Here is an 18,931-nt window from a genome sequence, read left to right on the forward strand (position 1 = left end):
TTGTTGTTTTTTCTATCAGGATTTTTTTTAAAACTTCTAATTCTTTTATTCTTCCAACAGATGCTCTTAAAATACCCTTAAGGATTTCACTGGGTGAAGTTCAACCAGACAACTATTGTTCTGATGACTTTGAATGTGAAAACACAATATGTATTTTAAATATCCGCAAACAGACATCATGGGATGATTTTTCAAAAGCAGTGAGTCAAGCTCTGACAAATCATTTCCAAGCCATCTCTTCTGATGGATGGTGGAGTCTGGAAGATGTGACGTGTAATAACACTGCTGACTCCAGCATTGGCCTCGGTGCGAGCAGCGTGCGATCTGTCACACTAGGTATTGGCTGCCCTGCGATGGAGAGAAAGTGAAATTTCTGGGCTTATTTACGTTCATGGGCTTCATCACCTGAGACTTAGCTCACTGATTAAACACATTCAGAGCTTCACGTGTAGCAGCTGCTGGTGCTGAAAAACTTGAGTATTCACAATGCAGCCGTTACATAACGTTGCCTGTTAGTGTAAAAATGCTCTTATGCCTCAGATAATGCTCAGAGAGTAAAGAGCATGAAAGCCCTTGATGAGGCTTTGTGATTGCTCTTGCTATGCTAGATAAATGCCAGAAACTAGCCCCCTGCAGCTGCTTGCTAATGCACACGGTCTGAATGCAGCTCCAAATTTGTGCTTGGGCTGTTCCAGGGACGCTGTAGGGCATTAACAACCGTACCGCCAAGGACAGAATCCTAATGAAGTCTCGAGTTGGAAGAAGCAGTTTAATGAAGATATATTCAAAGCTTCTATAGGATGAATCAGGGTGGTAACTGCTTATTTCTGTTTGATAGTTTCCATGAGACAGACTGTAGGTCTTATAGAGATAAGATGTACTTTCTGATGAGCATAGTAAGTACTCTGTAAATGGCAGTTGTGCCTGTTAGTTTCTTTCCTCTTAAACCAGGAAAACTAACACCTATGGGAACCTGCTGCTGCTGTGCCAGACTGCCGGGCGCATTATGTATGGCACTGCATCGAGTCCTACAACAGGCTCGCTTTACAGAAACTAAGCAAGTTACAAGATGAGCTGCCTGAAGCCACAGAGTGAATGAGCACAGCAGTTAGGACCCCAAACCATGTCTGTCTGGTAGGAAAGCCTGTACACTTTCAACCGCCTCCTGTTGCAAAAGCATGGTCCAGATTGCAGGAAGTGCAGGTTTTACCATGTTATTAATGTATCGGCTTATTATGGCAGATAGAGGTTAATTCTGTTCACTCATATATGCTAATTCACTTTCAAAATATCGGTCAGCAGTGGATTTCAAAACAGATTATTCACAACTTCACTTTATGGATCTTTGGAGTGATCATTGAAATTACCATACTTATTACAGAAGAATTGTTATGTGATTAAATACTTTCACTAAGAGAACAAGTCATAAACGATTCTCAGGATCCCATTTTGCCCATACTTTGGAGTGTTATTCAAGGTGTGGTTCAGCCCAGGGATGTGATAAATGAAGTCAGCACAGCCATGTTTTGAAGGAAACAGCCCTCGCCACTAGCCCTCATCCAGCTACTCTGGAAACACCGAAAGGCACATGGGTATTCACCACCGTCGGACAGATTTACCTCCATAAGCAACAGGTGCTAGGGCTCGATGGTCCCAGTGTTCATGCTTGTCACTGAGGGTGGGGCACCCTCCTGACATTTCAAATCTAAAATCATTGAGTTTTGTGGTTACAGGGCTTACTTTAGTGCCTGGATGTAGCTACTTGATCATTGATAACTGCATTGTTATTGTTTTTAATGTATGTATATAAATGATTTTACTGTGTTGATAACCTAAGTGAGATTAAAAGAACCCAGGCCAACAGATAACAGAGAGTTGCAAGTGGGGTGTGCATGTGTGTTGGGGGCATGCTGGAATAGGTATTTGGGAATTGATCTGTGGAAGGGAAGACATGAAAACAAGATCTTATTAGCATTCCCTCCCTAGAGAAGGCACCTATGAAGTAGAACCCTTTCTGAGCAAGAGTGAGCAGAGGGCCCGACCCTGAGAAGGCTCGCCTTATCCTCACCGCCTGAAGTTATCTGTGTGTGTTTTTTTCTGGAATCTAAGTCTTTACTAGGAAGGGAGGCAGGAACCAGGTCATAAAGAACCTGCTATCTCAGGTTCTTGGCCTTTGTGGAGCAGGCACTGGAAGAGCCACGGAATGTCATGATCAGCTGTACTCTTGAAACCTTAGAAATCTTTAGTTGTGTTTTCACTCTCCATACTTCTCTCAGTCCCTCCTCAGGATGGCTTTGCAGAAGCCCCTAGTTTGAAGGTCTTCCTCTTGACCTTCAACCAAAGTAGTGAGTTAATGGTATACGCCCCTTCAGAAATTCTGTACACGCGTTTGGACTCCTTAGGGTTTTCACAGAGGAGACAGTGCATTGATTCGTCTAAGAAAAATTACTTTTGTTCTTCTCTTGACATTTCTTGTTTCATTTTTGTGAACTAGGAAATGTGCCGTGGTCAGTGGGTCAGAGCTTCGCCCAGTCCCCGTGGGACTTTCTGAGGAAGAACAAAGCAGAGCAGGTCGCTGTGCTTTTGTCAGGTAAAGACACTTCCAGCTGAGGGCATGTGAGTGGAGTGCTTGCTTCATGACTGCTTTCCAGGACCAGCGCTTAAATGGGCATGTTTTATCCTGCGTCCTCCTGCCACGTGCATAGGACTCCCCCTGCTAAATAATTAGATGTTAGCTAAAACCTTTGGTTAAGGAGAGGAAAAACCAGAAGGCATGTTTCTAGTACCTGTGGCGATGCCTGGCTGAGTCCTACGATTTTGATTGCATCTCTCATGAGGAACAAACCAGAGCCCAAACTGACATGCTGATGGGGGAGTGACAGAAATGGTGTTAAAAGAAGTGTCTTTGTCACTATCAAGTATAGTATGTGATTAGCATTGTTATAATGGTACAAGCTGATGCTCAGTGAGTGCCTACTGTGTGCTAGTCCCTGTTGTTTACAGTGTGTTACAAGTATAAGTTCATGCATTTCCCATACTTAGGAATGGAGCCTTAAAAAGAAAAAGTGTGAGACCATCCTAGAAAATTCCTGTAGGCTCAGTGTATTGAGAGAACAGGAGAATTTGGAAGGAGGGTCAGTGGACAGAGCTGAGGAATGAATGTTCCTAAAGGGAGAACCCAGAGCTGTGCATTAATACTGGCTAAGGTGGGAACTTTCTGAGGATTGGCACCATCTCTGATAATGTTTTCTTATAAACAGTGTAATACTGAATCCAGTGATCAGAGCAGATACCAACTACAGTGTCAGAGCCAGGATCTGGCGGCCTGGCTATGATTGACAGGAAGTGGGTGGGCTTCCAGGGGAGGACGGAGCCCCTGGGCAGCTCTTAGGCGGCCAGGAACTGTGTCTGTTTACCAGCCAGTACAAAGAATCACAATATTTTCACAATGATAAAGGCACACTGGTGCTTCTTGACCAAATGTCAGCTCTGCCTAGTAGTAAGTCAGCAAACACGTTGTATCTTCAATGATAGATACTGTTGCTTTTTTGATTCTTTCTGTTTAACAAGAAAAAGCCCATTTTCCTTCTGTGTTTTTCTTTCTTATAGGTCCTCAAGAAGGCTGCCTCAGCAGTGTGACCTACGCATCTCTGATCCCTCTGCAGCTGCTGCAGAACTACCTCCGGCTGGTAGGTGGACACTGCCCGGTGGAGTCGTACACCCCGCCCCTGACACTGGAATGTTGGGTGGGCCGTTGCTATGTTTAGAAGACTGTGAGCCCCTGCCAACCCTGTGCCCCGACCGTTACTTCCCCAACAGCCCCCTCTGTAGAAGGCTGCTGGGTACTTCATTCTGGATTTCTGTCACTTGTCCAGGGGTCCATTGCCTGGAGCTGGAGCCCATATGGGATTTAAAAGTGTTAGTTTGGGCAGGAGGGGATTGTCTTCCCCCAATAAGGACTTGACCTCAAATAACTGATCAATATAGGGGAAAATAGCAATAACTAACAAGATGCCTTGCTGTAAATTCTCATAACTTAAAAATTAGTAAATATGTGAGCATTGGTTAGCATTAGTATTAATTTGACCACTTTAACAGAAACCAAAAAATTATAGCTTAAACAGTATAGAAGTTATTTTTCTCAAAGAGAGAAGCCCCGGCAGGGGAGAATCCAGGGGGGGCGAGGGGGTCGGGTGACCCCCGCACCTTCTCTCAGTGCTCACTGTCCCTGGGGTGCTGCTTGTGTGGTTCTGGGCCATCCCAGCTTCTGGCCTGCGGGAAGAGAACCTGGAGAGCAGGCCTCTTCCTTTCTGGGGCGTGGCACACGTCCGTCATTCCTGCCCACATCCCGTTGTCCACGTAAGAAATGTCCAGACCTGTAGAGAATTGTAATGAGTTTATTTGAGCCAAACTGACAATTGCCAGAAAGCAAAATCTCAAGGGATTAAGAAAGGCTCCTGAGAATGGCAGTTTTGCAGCTTCTTTTATAATTAGAACCAAAGGAGGAGTTGTAAGGTGGGTTACAGGAAGTCCATTGATGGTAGATTAAGGGGGTGGGAGAAAGCAAAGTGGGGATATGTCTGGAATTGGGTAAAAAGTAAATCGAAGAGACATACACTTCTTTTCCATTGGTGGGTAGAGGCTAGTGAGCAATTAACATCTACAGCACGTAGAGGTGGTATTTGGGGAACAAGACAACATTGAGGGAGGGGCTGTGTCTCCTGCTCTGGTGCGGTGGATTGTGCCCAGGGGAGCCCGAGGGATTCCTCTGACATTCCAAGGGTATGTTATCTTAGATGCAAAAAGACAGTAGATAGGTTTACCTAAGATAAAGATGGACCTTTGTCAAGAAAACTACAGGCTCAAGATATGACTACCTGCTACGACCTGCGTTTAGTTAGAAATATTTATGTTCAGACCATCCTATGTGGTTACTTTCAGTCTGAGTTTGCAGGGCTCACCATGCAGGCCTCCCCTGAGCTCATCAGGTGTAGCGTGTGGCCCCCTTTTTTGTCCACTCCATTGACTGGAATTTAGACACATGTCCATGCATGGCTGGCAAGTGTGGTCTTTTGCCAGGCAAGCCTGCTAATACTAGGCAGTTCTGTTACTAAATGGAAGAAGTAGGGTATGTGCTTATCAAGAGAAAGTGGCAGATTCTCGATATGAAATGGGTGAATTCAATGCTTTGTGTTTTTCCGGTAGTTATTACATGGCAGGCAACAAGCATAGTGTTTATGCGTATCTCATTTATTTATTCCTCAGAACATCCCTACGAGGTAGCTAATACCACCCACTTTATAGACAAGAAAACTGAAACAGAGAGAGTACAAATAGCCACAAGTCCACATATGAGTGAGTGATGAAGCCAGACTTGTGTTTCCCTGATTCGTACTGTGTCTGTGTGAGATTGACCTAACACTAATATTGATGGTGTAAACATTAAAGAAACAATCATTTTGCTTCCTGCCTTAAGTTGGAAAACAGTTTTTTAAAAAATAAATAGGTTTAGCTATGACCCTTTAAAAAGTTGTTTTGATTAACTATGAATTGATGTCTTTGTTCCAGATGAAAGGAAGCATTGAAAACCGTTCCACTGATCTTCCAGCCAGGCTCAAAGTTAGCTGCCCTGTGTCAGCTCCAGACTCAGCTACAGTAGCACAGAAACATTCAGAGGCTTTACATTGAGGAGAGATGGTGTTTTCTAAATTTGATACTTTCACTTTTTTCCTTGCTATTTGCTCTTCTTTCTCGAATGCACCAAAGTCAGCCTACGGGTTTTATACAGATAGGAAGGAGATCTGTCTCATTCCTTTGCTTAAGTGAAGGTTGAAGTTGTGTGACCAGCTGGTTTTCAGGAAAGTGAGCCTCAGGCTGTCAGTAGAGTCACTTCCTAAAACCATTTCCTCCCTCCTGCACCCCCATCCCCCCAGTCCCTGCCCTTCGCAGCTTCTCCATAGTGATCAAGGTTCTGGCTCAGAGCTTTCTTTCCATTAACCTGTTTAGATGACAAAGTGAATAAAGGCAGTGCAGCTGCGTCAGCCTTGACAGAGTCTATCTGTCAAGTGAAATGTCTACTAGTCACATTAGAGAGAGGATATTCCAAGTGCCTCCTAATGCATAAGACATACTTTCACTATCAGTGACCAACAAACCAGAAACTAAGTGAACACTGTTGTTAGCTTTCATCTCAATTTAATGAGTGTACGTAAAGGGCTTTTTACATCCAACAGTTAACTCTTGGATGAAGATAAAATATCATTCATTTCAACAATCACTTCAAAATGTAAAGTGACTGAGGCAACAGTATATTTAATGGCTGTCAGTGTTTTTTCTTCCATACAAGACTCTGGACCCCTTAAGGAGATACACCCGGTAGGAGGCATTTTTGTATCTTGTTTAGTTATTCAATTCAGTTGTTTGACAACTAGTTATTGAGAGCCTCCTCTATGCAGGCAGTTTTAGGAATGTAGGCGTTAGCTCTGTATAAATAAGATATATTCCCTAAATGCATGGAGTTTACATTCTAGTGGGGAAGACAGACAAAAACCAAATGAATAAATACATATAATGTGAGACCAGCACTAATTGCAAGTATAAAGAAAACTAGAGCCGGTAAGGAGATAAAGAGCCAGTGGAGGAGATGGCAGGAAGCGCTTTTGGATGGAGTTGGTAGGAAAGGCTTTTCTGTGGTGATGCATAAACAGGAGATGAGATGAAGCGAAGCCAGTAGCCCTAAGGATGGTGGTTAACATGTGGGACAAAATATCGAGACTGGCAGTGAGGTCAGAGCGAGGACCTGCTCATGCAGGATCACGACAAAGACTTGGAAGTTGATTCCAGGTGTGGTAGGAAGCCACTGGTGGGGTTTGAGCCAGCGTGGCACATCCACGTAGGGCCACAGTGATTATAGGCATGCCAGTGTGTCTGAGTTGTTGAAAATCTATACAACAGATATGCCAACCTGGTAATATCGGACTTCTAGTGAGTATTTATTACATTCCAAGCTCTGCTCTGATTGTCTCATTTAATCATCCTGTGCATTAGGTATGCCCTGTTTACAGGTGAATAAACCAAGACTCAAAGTCATTTGTCCAGGGTCCTCAGCAAGTAAGCTGTGGAAGCTAAGGAATGGAACCGAGATGGCCTCCCATTCTCCTGCATGTAACCGTAGTTCATACAAGTTACTAACCTAGGTTAAGAAAGAATTACAGTAACCAGTTTTTACTGTGTATATAAATGTGTTATATAAAAATGCACGTATGAAAGCCTTATGCAGAAAACCACATGGAGTGAAGACTTTAAATCAGGCTTTTAAAAAAATGATGTTATTTTTAAATGCTTTCATTGAAGAGTTAGAATCATACAAGTAAATTTCAAATCTCCATCCTTGAGTTAATAAGGAAATGTTTAACTTATTTGAGTTTTCAATCACTAATAACTTATTGTAATAGTTGAACTTAAATTCAAACTTTTCTCTTAGCTAATTGTCAAATTTTTGTTAGCTTATTCATAACTTTTTATTTTACTACTTCAGTGACTATGAGTGACTATTATACAAGAAAAATACATGAATAGATTGCCCTAATCTGAGCCCTATTTTAAAATGTGAGACTCCGAATCTCCCAGGACATGATTTCTGAGATTCTTTCACCTGTGGTCTGTCCACTCCAATACACACCACGCCAATCAGGAATCCCACTAGGATAGGCTACTTATTCTTCATACATTCCCCAAATAAATCTGCTGTGTTCCCATAAAAATGTCATAAATGATGATTATGTACCTAAGTCGGCCCAACAAAACTCCATCAACTCCTTGAGCAGACGAGCGAGTCCAGCCTGGTCTTTTCTGGGCGTGGAAGAGCTAGGATGGGTGAGGTCCCAGTGGAAGGAGGAGGCCAGTTCCCTGGTATGAGGAGGAAGTGGCTCCAACAGCAGTGACCCTGTGGCTCCCGTGGCTGTAGTGGAAGAAGATTCAGGCCCGTAGGGCACGTGTTCGCCCAGAGGAGGTCTGGGGCAGGAAGAGGCTGGGGGTCTGGGGCAGGAAGAGGCTGGGTGGTGAGAGAGGGTTACGTCCAGGAGTTATATAGAGTTTCATTTTTTTTAATAGCTATAATACCCAAATATTATAAATGTGGGCCTATCTTTATTTGAAGTTAATATCCAAGTCTGATCATGGCTTTTGCAGTTTCAGTAAGATGGTTTTTAAAAACAGAATATGTGTGAGTCTCTCTCTGTGAACTGTAATTTCTTTTGAATTTTATTATTCTCTTACACCTATTCACAGAGACTTCAGCAAATAGCTAACACCCTTTCTAACATGGAGGACTCCGGTTTTGAATCTCTGGATGCTGGATGTGCCAATATTGTTTGGGGGATTTTTGTGTGAATAAATTGACAGTAACTGTTATCTGTGGCTCTAAAGTCATGCAGGAAGTAGTTATTTAAAACTGAGTGTCAGAAGAGGACAGAATGAAAGTCCTAGCTACAAAGCCTGACACCTTAAGCTATAGCCATCTCGATTTTATTGGCTTGGTAAAGACCTTTTGTTTTTCATTCTTTTTTTGAGTTCAGCATCTCAGCACAACCTGACCTAAAACTACCTCAGGAAAGTGGAAGGTTTCCTCAGAGTGAAACTCCAAAGAAAAGGCCGAGTTTATTGCTTTAAAATAATGCCACAAGTCTGAAAGCTTCCTGCAGATGCCACAATAGCACAGTGGAGACAAGGCTTTATCCGGAGTTCCATTCTGCACAAAAACATCATGAAGGGGGAAAAAAAAGGGATAGATAGGCCTTTGTTGAGGTCATTGTTCCCATTTAGTCCTGAAGTCATTTGCCTCACAAAGCACTGATTGACATGTGATAAGAGCTTCCTGAATAGCTCTGAAGACACAAGAACGGAAGGGATTGGTACCAATTGTGATAATAAGGCCAGTGTCTCTTTACTAATAAGCAAAAATGTCACACTGGAAGTATAAACTAGGGTATACTTTGGACATCTACAATTCACCTTTTGGAAGTTAAGTTTGATTTTCTTTTTCAAAGAATAGATATCCTTCCAACACAAAATATTTACCTCCGGCCCCCAAGATCTGCCCGACTGGGTCTGCCTGCCCATTATCTACCTACCTATCTGTCTATCTTTAGAGCCCTCTGCTGGACACATGGAACATGATATTTATTATACCTCAGCTCTTGCTATTTGCAGAAATGTAAGGTGGTAATGCTAGAATAAATGCCCATGTTTTCTTGGTATAGCTTTGCATGTTTGCACCAGTCTCAGAGCAACAGGCTCCCAGAAATCATTTTTTTTGTGTGTGTTACTTTGTTTTTTTGGTTCAGAACATAAATGGTAACCAACACAACTACATCATTTGACGAGATAGAACAAAACACCGTTAACAAAATATTGGTAATAGCTGAAATGAGGAGAAACCTCCCAATGGAATGTGTGCATTGGAATGTATGAATAATCTGTACATTTGTTTTTCTCTTTATTTACTTATTTAGTTCACTTACTTATATTTTACCTTATTCCAGAAGGGATATTAGCCTATGTGAACACAAAATGCTTACTGCTAGTGAATGGCCTTTTCAATGAAATTTTAAATTGAATGTTTCCTGCCTGTATTTTGTAAGAACCTACAGTCTGAGAACAAATGAGGTGTTGAAATTGAAGGCAGCTTATCTATGAAGCTGGGTTTCTTGCTGTAATATGATTTCAAAATCAGTCTTAACAAAGCATAGGTAGTTTGGCAGGGTATCTGCAATGAATCGAGCACTCTTATTTGCAGAAGCGAGACAAGATTAAATAGCAATGCTATTTGAAAACCTCAGGGGTAGAATATTCAGTAAGTCTTGAAAATCTGTATTCTGTTTCACTGGTGTGAAACAATCCATTCCTTGTAAGGGAATTTCTACCCCGTAAGTCATGGCAGTTTGGGATTAATTCAGAGAGCTCATGACTCCTGGTGTAAAATTGCACCTGACTAGCAGTACCTAACACACAATTTCCCACTGATGTACTTTTGAAAAGTGACAAAACTTCACAATGACAGAGAAAAATAGAACTGAGGTCTCCCTTTGGCAAGAATCTAGAAAATGTTGCCACTGCCTTTAGGGGCAAAAGGGCGTTTGGCCCACTTATTTGAGGCCTGTCAGAAATTAGGCAGGAAAATACTTTTATTACCCTTCTATTATCATCTTACTAATATTTTTAAAAAGCAAGATTTACAGCAGTTAGACAATTGGGCCTCTGTCCTTTACTGCGCAGTCTCTGCTTCTCACCGCCCTGTGATACTCTTCTCCACCCCCTGTCAACACAGGTCCTGCCACACCCTTTCAGAGATGAAAGCCCCTGGGGATGCCTGGGCAGGAAGTTGGTGGCTTCGGTGGGACTGCCACATCTGGGCAGTGTGTTATATGTGAGCGCTGGTACAGGAGGGTGGGAGAGCGTCTGTCCCTGGGCTCGGCCATCTTGTGGCTCCACAGCCTCACTGCCTGGAAGCAGAACCTCAGCTGAACTTTCTAGGATATTCTCTCTCGTGCCTGTGGGGACGTCCCAGTCCGAGTGTTGGTCCTTCCTGGCTCCCCTGTCATCGCTTGGCTCACAGACCCCCAACACCACCGAAACAACCCGGACCAGCCGTTGCTGGTTTCATCCTGTGGCTTTAGGGTGCTGACGCTGCTGGGCAGCTATAGCCACTGTCGTGTTTCCTCCAGCACGCTGGGGTCTCTGTTGCTGCCCTGGCCACAGTATGAGTCCTACGACTTCCTTTTTTGGAAACCTTAGCAATAGTGGAGTAGTATTTGAAATCAGAGAAAATCACTGCGGCTACCAGATATGTTGTCTTCCAGAGCCTGAAACCCAGTCCCAAGTTCACCATCAAGGGGCCGCTCTTTAGCTCATGGTCTGACACCTGGTGGTTAAGCCTGGTTTTCTTCCACCCCCAGGAGTTCCTCTAAGTATGTCTTGGTCTCTGTGGAGGCCAAAGCTCAAGTCTTAAAGGCCCCAGGTAAGGAAAGAGTTAACTCTCTATGCCAAGGGTTTGCCCTCAAACCTTCCTTTCATCTCCCCAAATCTGTGTCTCCCTGGTGAATCAGGGGCGCATTTACTGTCTTCACTGAAGTCCTCACCCTCAGAGATGTGGACTTCTGTGATCTCAAAGGGACAACCTCGTCAGAGCACAATAGGCAACCACAGCACAAAGATTCACATGCACGTGTATCCTCACACTGTCCCTTCCACAGCATAAAGGGAGAGCAAACCCTTTCGTGTTTACCAGTTCTGTAACTCTGGGTGGCTCAGTCTTCATACATGAGCTATATCCACTGTACCGGTTAGGCTGGCACTTCACCTGCCAGGGCCTTTTCTGCAAGATCTTCCCAAGAAGAAAGTTTCTGCCCGGCATGTGGACTGGGAGTGGGAGCTCAGCTCGGGGATGATGGAGCTGGGAGAATGACTTCACCTCCACCTCTTGTTCCAAACACCACTGTCTTTGCCCTTGTCAAAGGTCATGGGCTTTCTATCCCAGTGCATCTCTACATGTTCTCAGAAGAAATGTCATTATACATGAGGATTAAGATTTTTTTTTTAATGCTATAGATATCCAGGCAGGAGATTTTCTTTTATACAAAATAAAAGTGATGAGTCTCTACCTAGACTTCTTTGAAACACTGAATTCCAGAATGGAATAATATAGACAGTTGATCAAAGAATTTTATCCTCATCAAGATATCTTTTATGGAAAAAGTCAACAGAAAGATATTATCTGATATACAACAGTTATAAAAAGATTGCACTTGTATGTCCTTAAAAAGCACACATACACATACACACACACAACTTTGCAAAGAAAAAAGCTAGAAGGAAACATTTACAGTGGCTGCTTTAATGACTTCTATTCTGCTTCTTCATGTTTCTTTGTATTCTCCAAAACTCTCTTAATGAAATTCATTGCTGTTTTAATCACTGAAAAGTAAAATAAGTATTGGGAAATCTCAAACTGAAGAGCGTCTACAAGGGATAATAAAAAAGTTATAGAACATCTATAAGGGACTAAATATGCTAGGAATTATGCTCCCAGCTAACCTACTGAACCTCAACTGTAGAAAATAGGGAGAAGAAGGAGTGTGCTTTTTTATAAAATGCCATCGCTTGCTGGAAATATATAAATACTATGTAAAATACTTTATAAATGTATAAATACAACATTTGCCAGTCTTTCAAATTAAAATGAAAGACTTGACATGCACAATGAAAAAAGCTAATCCCTAAAGTGTTTTTAATCTTTTGAAAGGCCAAGGACAATCAGAAAGGGAATTTTACACTTGTGCACCACTGTGTTTTTCTCTTCTGTACTTAGCATTTTCACCTAAGATCTCTTGGTTTGTTACTAGGTTGAGCAATATCATAACGTCATCTTCCATGGCCCAGAAGGAAGCTTGCAAAACTACATAGCACATCAGCTTGCACTCTGTATGAAGGTATTGATTACTTGCATACGCTCTCTGTCTTTGGTAACTCGAATGTGTGTGGAACTAACGAGTCTGTTTCCTTATCACAGCACAGACAGACTGCTGCAGGATTCTCCTGTGAAATAGTGAGAGCCCAAGTGGATGCGAGTTTCTCCAAGGAACAGCTCGCGGACCTGTTCATCAGTAGTGGTAAGACCATTTCAGCAAACTGAATCGTGATAACCAGAACACGTGCTCATCAATGGTGCCATTAAAAGGAAATAAACTTTGTGGCTTGGGAATAAATTCAAGTCAACTTTTCGATTATTTAACAGCTATGGTATGAAAATTTCGGGCACTCAGGTGAACACTTGCAAAAAATTATTTTCATTTATATATCATTGCACCTGTTGTACATCCTGCATTTTCTTTTTTTTCATCTTTAGTTTATAACTCATTATCGGTTGTGAGCATGCTGTATAATTGGCACCAAAGGTATACCAAAGGGAGAGGTGGTGGGAGCCAGTCACCTCGATGGGACTGAGTATTGCATCACTGGTGCTGTTAGGTTGGTGCAAAAGTAATTGCAATTTTTGCAGTTATTTTCAACCTTTTAAATTGCAATTACTTTGGCACCAACCAAATATTTAGAACTGCACAGTGGCAATGGAAAGCATGTGGGTTATGGTAAATTTTATGATTATTCATAAATTCTCTACAACCAAGCAACCCTCACTACTGCACCTGGAGTGAACTGCTTTCTCCACCTCACCTTCAGTGTTCCATTGACTGGCACTTTGCAAATAGGTGTCATTATCTCCATTTCAAAGGCACAGAGGAGCTCAACTTGTCACAACTACATAGTGGCAGAACCAGGATTAAATGGTTTAATGTAACATTTTCATGAATTTTCTATCTTAAGCTTTATAGCTTAAGATCCCAAGCTTTATGGAGTTAGCAAAACTCTGCCTAGCAACTGTGACACAAACTGAAATGGACCAGACTTTAGTCTCCAAAGGCCTGGAGACAGAGAGCCCTGGGGAGGAGGTGACGGAGGGAGGCAGTTGCAAGATCCAGGAAGGACGATTTGAAAAGCAAATTCACATCTCCCTTTTAGGGGGTACTTCTCGTCTAGAGCCATGGTTTAGCGTGACATCTTGTAGCTGGGCCAACTGTTGACCAGACTTAGGAAGAAGGAAATGACCAGTAGTTCCTAAATCAAGAAATACAATTGAGAAGCAGGTTTGGGGAGGGGCTGAGGATTCCCAAACCTAGAAGCACGTTTTGGGGACAGAAAAATCCCACTAGAATCTGAGTGTTGCTGTTGTCCCCAGGCCAGCCATTGGCCAGATAACAGTGAAAGTTCCAGAAAGCTGTTTTCCCGGAAGATGTCACTAATAATAGCTCACATTTATTAAGCTCTTACTCTGGTAGGTGCTGCTCTACACACCCTGATTTATAAACATGAAACACCCGAGACAAGAGGTAAATCCCCTGCCCCAAGAGTCCACCGCTGGGACACAGGGTAGGAGCAGGATTCAGTCCTAGCATCTAGCTCCTGAACCTGACCCTCACCACCGCCAGCCAGCCACGCTTACACATTCATCTGTGTCAAAAGGTCTGTTTCCACCTTAGTTATATAACAAAAGCCCCCTGTAGTTTTTCACCTTTGCTTGTTTCATCTCAAAGTGAGAAGCTAAAATATTTCATTCTCTCCCTATCTGGTAGATTGCACCCACGGACTGAATTTTGCTTAAGCTTAGAGAGCTAAGAAAATGGGAGAGCAGTGAATTAGGTCATGAAGGATGGAAGGCGGATGACGCAGCTTTTCTAAATCTATGGGGAGCATCTTCGTAAAAAGAGCTCCTCCTGCTGATTTCTAAATTTGGCGAGTAGGCACAAGTCTTTTGATCCCTCACGCTTGAAACTCGGGTCTCATTGGCAGGCTTGAAAACCTAAATGTCCACCAGTGCCAACAAGCCCCATTATGGGGTGAACCAGGCTGGATGGGGCTGGGGGGAAGAGGAAGCATATCTCCACCCACCTGAGGGCAGCTCTCAGTTCCAGCAGCTTGTTGCTGGCAAAAGTGAAGTTCTGTGTTGTGAGGTCTCGTGACTTTAGGAAGAAGCCAGAAATCCAGGTTTTTCTGTGAAAATTTAGGTTTTGGTTCTTTCTGTGTTAACTATTTCAGTTTTGAAAGCGCCATGAGGACCACATAGAACCCCAAGGGCCTGTCATTCCTGGGCCCCGCACCCCTGCCCCACAGTCAGTCCATGTCCTGCCAAGTTGGTCTCAGTGTGCTTTGTCCATCTACCCCACTGGCACCATCTTCCTTTATGCCCCCTTGTCCGGTGTCTCGTCTACACGCCTGTGAATAGCTGTTCCGCCTCCTGCCTCTCCCTTAACATCCATCACAGGCCCCAAGACCCTGATTAAAAGTTCTCTGTGATTCTTGCCTCGACGTCCCTCCATTGCCATTCAAGGTCTTCCGTTCTGGGACGTCGATCCACCTGCTTTGCTTATCTGACCCCTTTTAATTTATTTTTGTATCGAGATATAACATTGTGTATGGTTATGGTGAGAACATTTAAATTCTACTCTCATAGCAACTTTCAAGTATATAATAGTGTATTGTTAACTTTGTCGCCATGCTATTAGATCCCCAAAACTCATTCATTTTATAATTGGAAGTTTGGCCAACATCTCTTCATTTCTCCCACCACCACCCCTCCACCCAGCCCCTGCCAAGCACTGTTCCACTCTCTGTTTCTATGAGTTCAGCTTTTTTAGAATTCACAAGTGAAATCACACCCCGTATTTGCCTTTCTCTACCTGACTTACTTCACTTAGCATAATGCCCTCAAGGTCCATCCATGTTGTCGCAAATGGCAGGATTTCCTTATTTCTTATTGCTGAATAATATTTCATTGTGCTTGTGTGTGTGTGTGTGTGTGTGTGTGTGTGTGTGTGTGTGTGTGACGTTTTCTTTATTCATTTATCTGTTTCTAGACAACTAGGTTGTTTCCCTGTCTTGGCTATTGTAAAAAATGTTGCCGTGATCATGGATGTGCAAATAGCTTTTCGAGATGTTGATTTCCTTTCCTTTAGATATATACCCAGAAGTGGAATTTCTAGTAGTTCTATTTTAAATTTTTTGAGGACCCTCCATACTGTTTTCCATGGTAGCTGCATCAATTCCCACCAACAGTGCTCAAGGATTCCCTTTTATCCACCTCCTTGCCAACACTTATCTCGTGTTTTTCTTTTTTTAGTTAAAGTTTATTGGGGTGACAATGGTTAGTAAAGTTACATAGGTTTCAAGTGTACATTCTGTAGTACATTAGCTATATATCACATTGTGTGCTTACCATCCAGAGTTAGTTCTCCTTCCATCACCATATATTTGACCCTCTTTATCCTCATCTACTACCTCTCTCCCCCTTACCCTCTGGTACCACTAAACTATTGTCTGTGTATCAATCTTTATTTCTTTTTTTGTCTTGTTCCTTTTTTGCTTTCAGTTTTACATCCCACATATCAGTGAAATCATATGGTTCTTGACTTTTTCTGTCTGACTTTTTTCACTTAGCATAATAATCTCAAGATCCATCCATGTTGGCACTATTTCATCTTTTCTTATGGCAGAATAGTATTTCCTTGGGTATTACCTCTTGTGTTTTTGATGATAGCCATTCTAACAGGTGGTAGGTGATAGCTCATTGTGATTTTGATGTGGATTTCGCTGAAGATTAGTGATTTCAAGTATCTTTTCATGTATTTGTGTCACCACTTCTAAGTCTTCTTTGCATTATGTGACTCTTTTTAAAGATGTCTGAGCTCCAGCAGTATATGGTGTTTCTTCCTTACGTGTCCTTTGCGTTTCCACTCTCCAGGTCTTTGTTCATGCTGTAGCTTTCATCTATAATTATAGAGTAAATACCCAAACTCCCACACACACACACTACAATGACCACATGGCAGGTACTATGCAAAGTACTACAGTACTGATTAAAATAGATGTGGTCTCTGCCCTTCTGGAAATGATGGGGAAAGTCCCTGTTAAAATGCTCTAAGCACACCTCAAATGAAGGCTTCTCTGATCTCTCCGGTGGTGACAGCTCCCTTCAGTGAACAGCAGTGGACTCTGTTTATACCTCCGTGCCCACCTAACTATAGGTCAACGCAGTGAGGGCATTATTTGGGCTTTTGCCTCAGCCCACACACATGTTGTATTGCGACTTCCTTGAAGGCTAGTAATGTAGCTTATTTTTGTACTTCACCTTGCACACTGATTGCCAATGATGATTTGCTGCATAAATGAGCGAATCGCCTGATACCAGAAATTGCATGGGCAAAGGAAAAGAGGGTGCTTGTCATATTCAGGTGTCAGGAAGTAGAAGACCTTGCTTGGAGTGGAGATAGGACGAAGTATGATTAGAGCGTGTAGGAGTTGGTATTGGAGTAGTTGGTGATAGGGCATAAAGATAGAGTTAATTGGATTTGGAAAATGAAGTATTTTTTTACTTTATTTTTAATTGAGATATAATTGATAATAGCATATTAATTTCAGGTATACACAATAGTGATTCAATATTTGTGTGTACTGCAAAATGATAGCCACAATAAGTCTAGTTTACATCCATCACCATACATAGTTTAACATTTTTTTTGTGGTGAGGAGCTTTACGGTCTACGTTCTTAGCAACTTTCAAATATACAATACCGCATTATTACCTATAGTCAGTATGTTGTACATTACATGAAAAATGAAGCTTTTGAACAGTAGACTGAGGCCAAAAAATCTCCTCTAACTACTTTCTTATGTAGGAAATGGTGTGTCATCTCCAACTATAAAATAATTTTTGTTCTGCATTTGGCTCAGTAATTTATGAGCATCAAGTATCTTCTTTCTCTGTGTAATAACAAGACGAAGACACAAACACGAGGCTCATCAGCTGAGACCTTGAATGCAGGTACCCAGCTGGCAACCTGAACATGCCTTCATTCCTTGGTCTTCCTTCTTCCCCACACTGATCAGTCCTGAGTTCTGTTCAACCTGCTTCCTGTATCTCATCTCCACCTCCTGCTTTCCATTCCCCCTACCAACTCATTTCTGTCTCAAGAAACTGCGAAGGCCTCATCACTAACCCTTCTTATTTGCTCTGGACTCATGCACCCCCTTCTGGGACTTCCAAAGGGCTCAGTCTGTAATACAAGACTGCTCACGATGGATCCCTGTTCTTAGACTCCAGTGGTTCCAGAGTAAAACTTAAGTTCTCCGATTGTTATGTTAAGAACATCACGGTCTGGACTCCAACTGACCTTGCCCTTGCTGTTGTCCACTGTCATCTCCTAAAACTCAAGTGAGCCAAAGGGAGAGCTCCATCAGTGGGTTGGTGTCACTTCCTTGGTAGTGCAAAGCAGGGGGTGTTCTTTTGGTCAAGAGGTGGAGAAGTGTCGAGAGTGGAGAGGCAGAGATCTGGGGGAGGGAAAGCGGACTCCTAGGTGGTTCGACCCAAGCTTTCAGAATACCGAGAGGACAGGAATTATCCGTCAGTTACTCTCTTGCTTCTTGAAACAAGAAATTAAATTGATCAATTTATATTTCTGCAAGTGAGGAACACATTGAGTCATAAGGTATTCTACATTTATTCCTGGTTTTGAACCATGTTTTCTCTAAAAAAGATTTAAACTACTTGGATTGGGCTTGGGTTCGAATGTTGAGTTTTATCATCCATTGTGTACAGCACGTATACTGGGGGTGCCAAAAAAATGTATACACACAACTTGTGTTCATCTTTTGTTATCAGTATATGTTGAGTACTGCAATTTTAATACAGTTTTTTTCCTTTCTTAAAATTTGTATACATTTTTTGGTACCCTCTGTATTTATTTGTTCCTCTGCATCTCTGTAGAAGAAAGCCATTGAAAAGAATTACAGTTAGTAAATAAAAGAAATGTAGGAGCAAAAAAATACAAGAAGGAAGAATAGCAGATGTATTATAAATAAGTAGCTTGAAGAATTTAGAATGTACGTGGACGTTAAAAATGGTGCCAATGAAGAAAAGAACATAGCAGAAAAGAAGACTTCAAAAAGAATGACAGCACTTACACTGGCAAAGGTTACTGTGTGCGTACTTTAAAATACCATCTTCCTTCTCATATTGCCTTTCATGAGACAGTCATGCCACGTACCTCTGCTGTTTGGTTAGGAGGGTATGACCGTGTATACAGTTGGGTCCAACTTTGCCTCAGTGTAAGGTATGCTGTTAAGTTAGCATGAGAGATACTTTTTAAAATTACATGTGACAATAAGTGGTTTAAAAAAAAACACAGAAACATAGATTGGTATTCTAAGGTAATATTTTGAATTCCTGAGAGAACTTTCCTTTTTTGAAGTAACGAAGGTGGAATTACTGTAATAATAGGAGGAGAATGTGTTCACTGGAGTCTACGTAATGGAGTTGACCTTG

At 42.2% G+C, this 18,931-nt stretch overlaps 1 protein-coding gene across 3 annotated transcripts in view; it reads left to right on the top strand.

Moving 5' to 3' along the window:
* The window catches only part of CTTNBP2 (cortactin binding protein 2), a 134,667-nt gene that overhangs the window by 90,587 nt on the left and 25,149 nt on the right, over positions 1–18,931 (top strand). For all 3 annotated transcript variants that reach the window (XM_074315676.1, XM_019743209.2, XM_074315677.1), the window contains 5 exons: positions 61–336; positions 2,495–2,590; positions 3,610–3,689; positions 12,402–12,488; positions 12,569–12,668. In XM_074315676.1, coding sequence (XP_074171777.1) covers positions 61–336; positions 2,495–2,590; positions 3,610–3,689; positions 12,402–12,488; positions 12,569–12,668 — 639 coding nt within the window. The remainder of the gene's footprint in view (positions 1–60; positions 337–2,494; positions 2,591–3,609; positions 3,690–12,401; positions 12,489–12,568; positions 12,669–18,931) is intronic.

The sequence above is a fragment of the Rhinolophus sinicus genome, linkage group LG11 (assembly GCF_036562045.2).
Source record: "Rhinolophus sinicus isolate RSC01 linkage group LG11, ASM3656204v1, whole genome shotgun sequence".
NCBI classification, from domain to species: domain Eukaryota; kingdom Metazoa; phylum Chordata; class Mammalia; order Chiroptera; family Rhinolophidae; genus Rhinolophus; species Rhinolophus sinicus.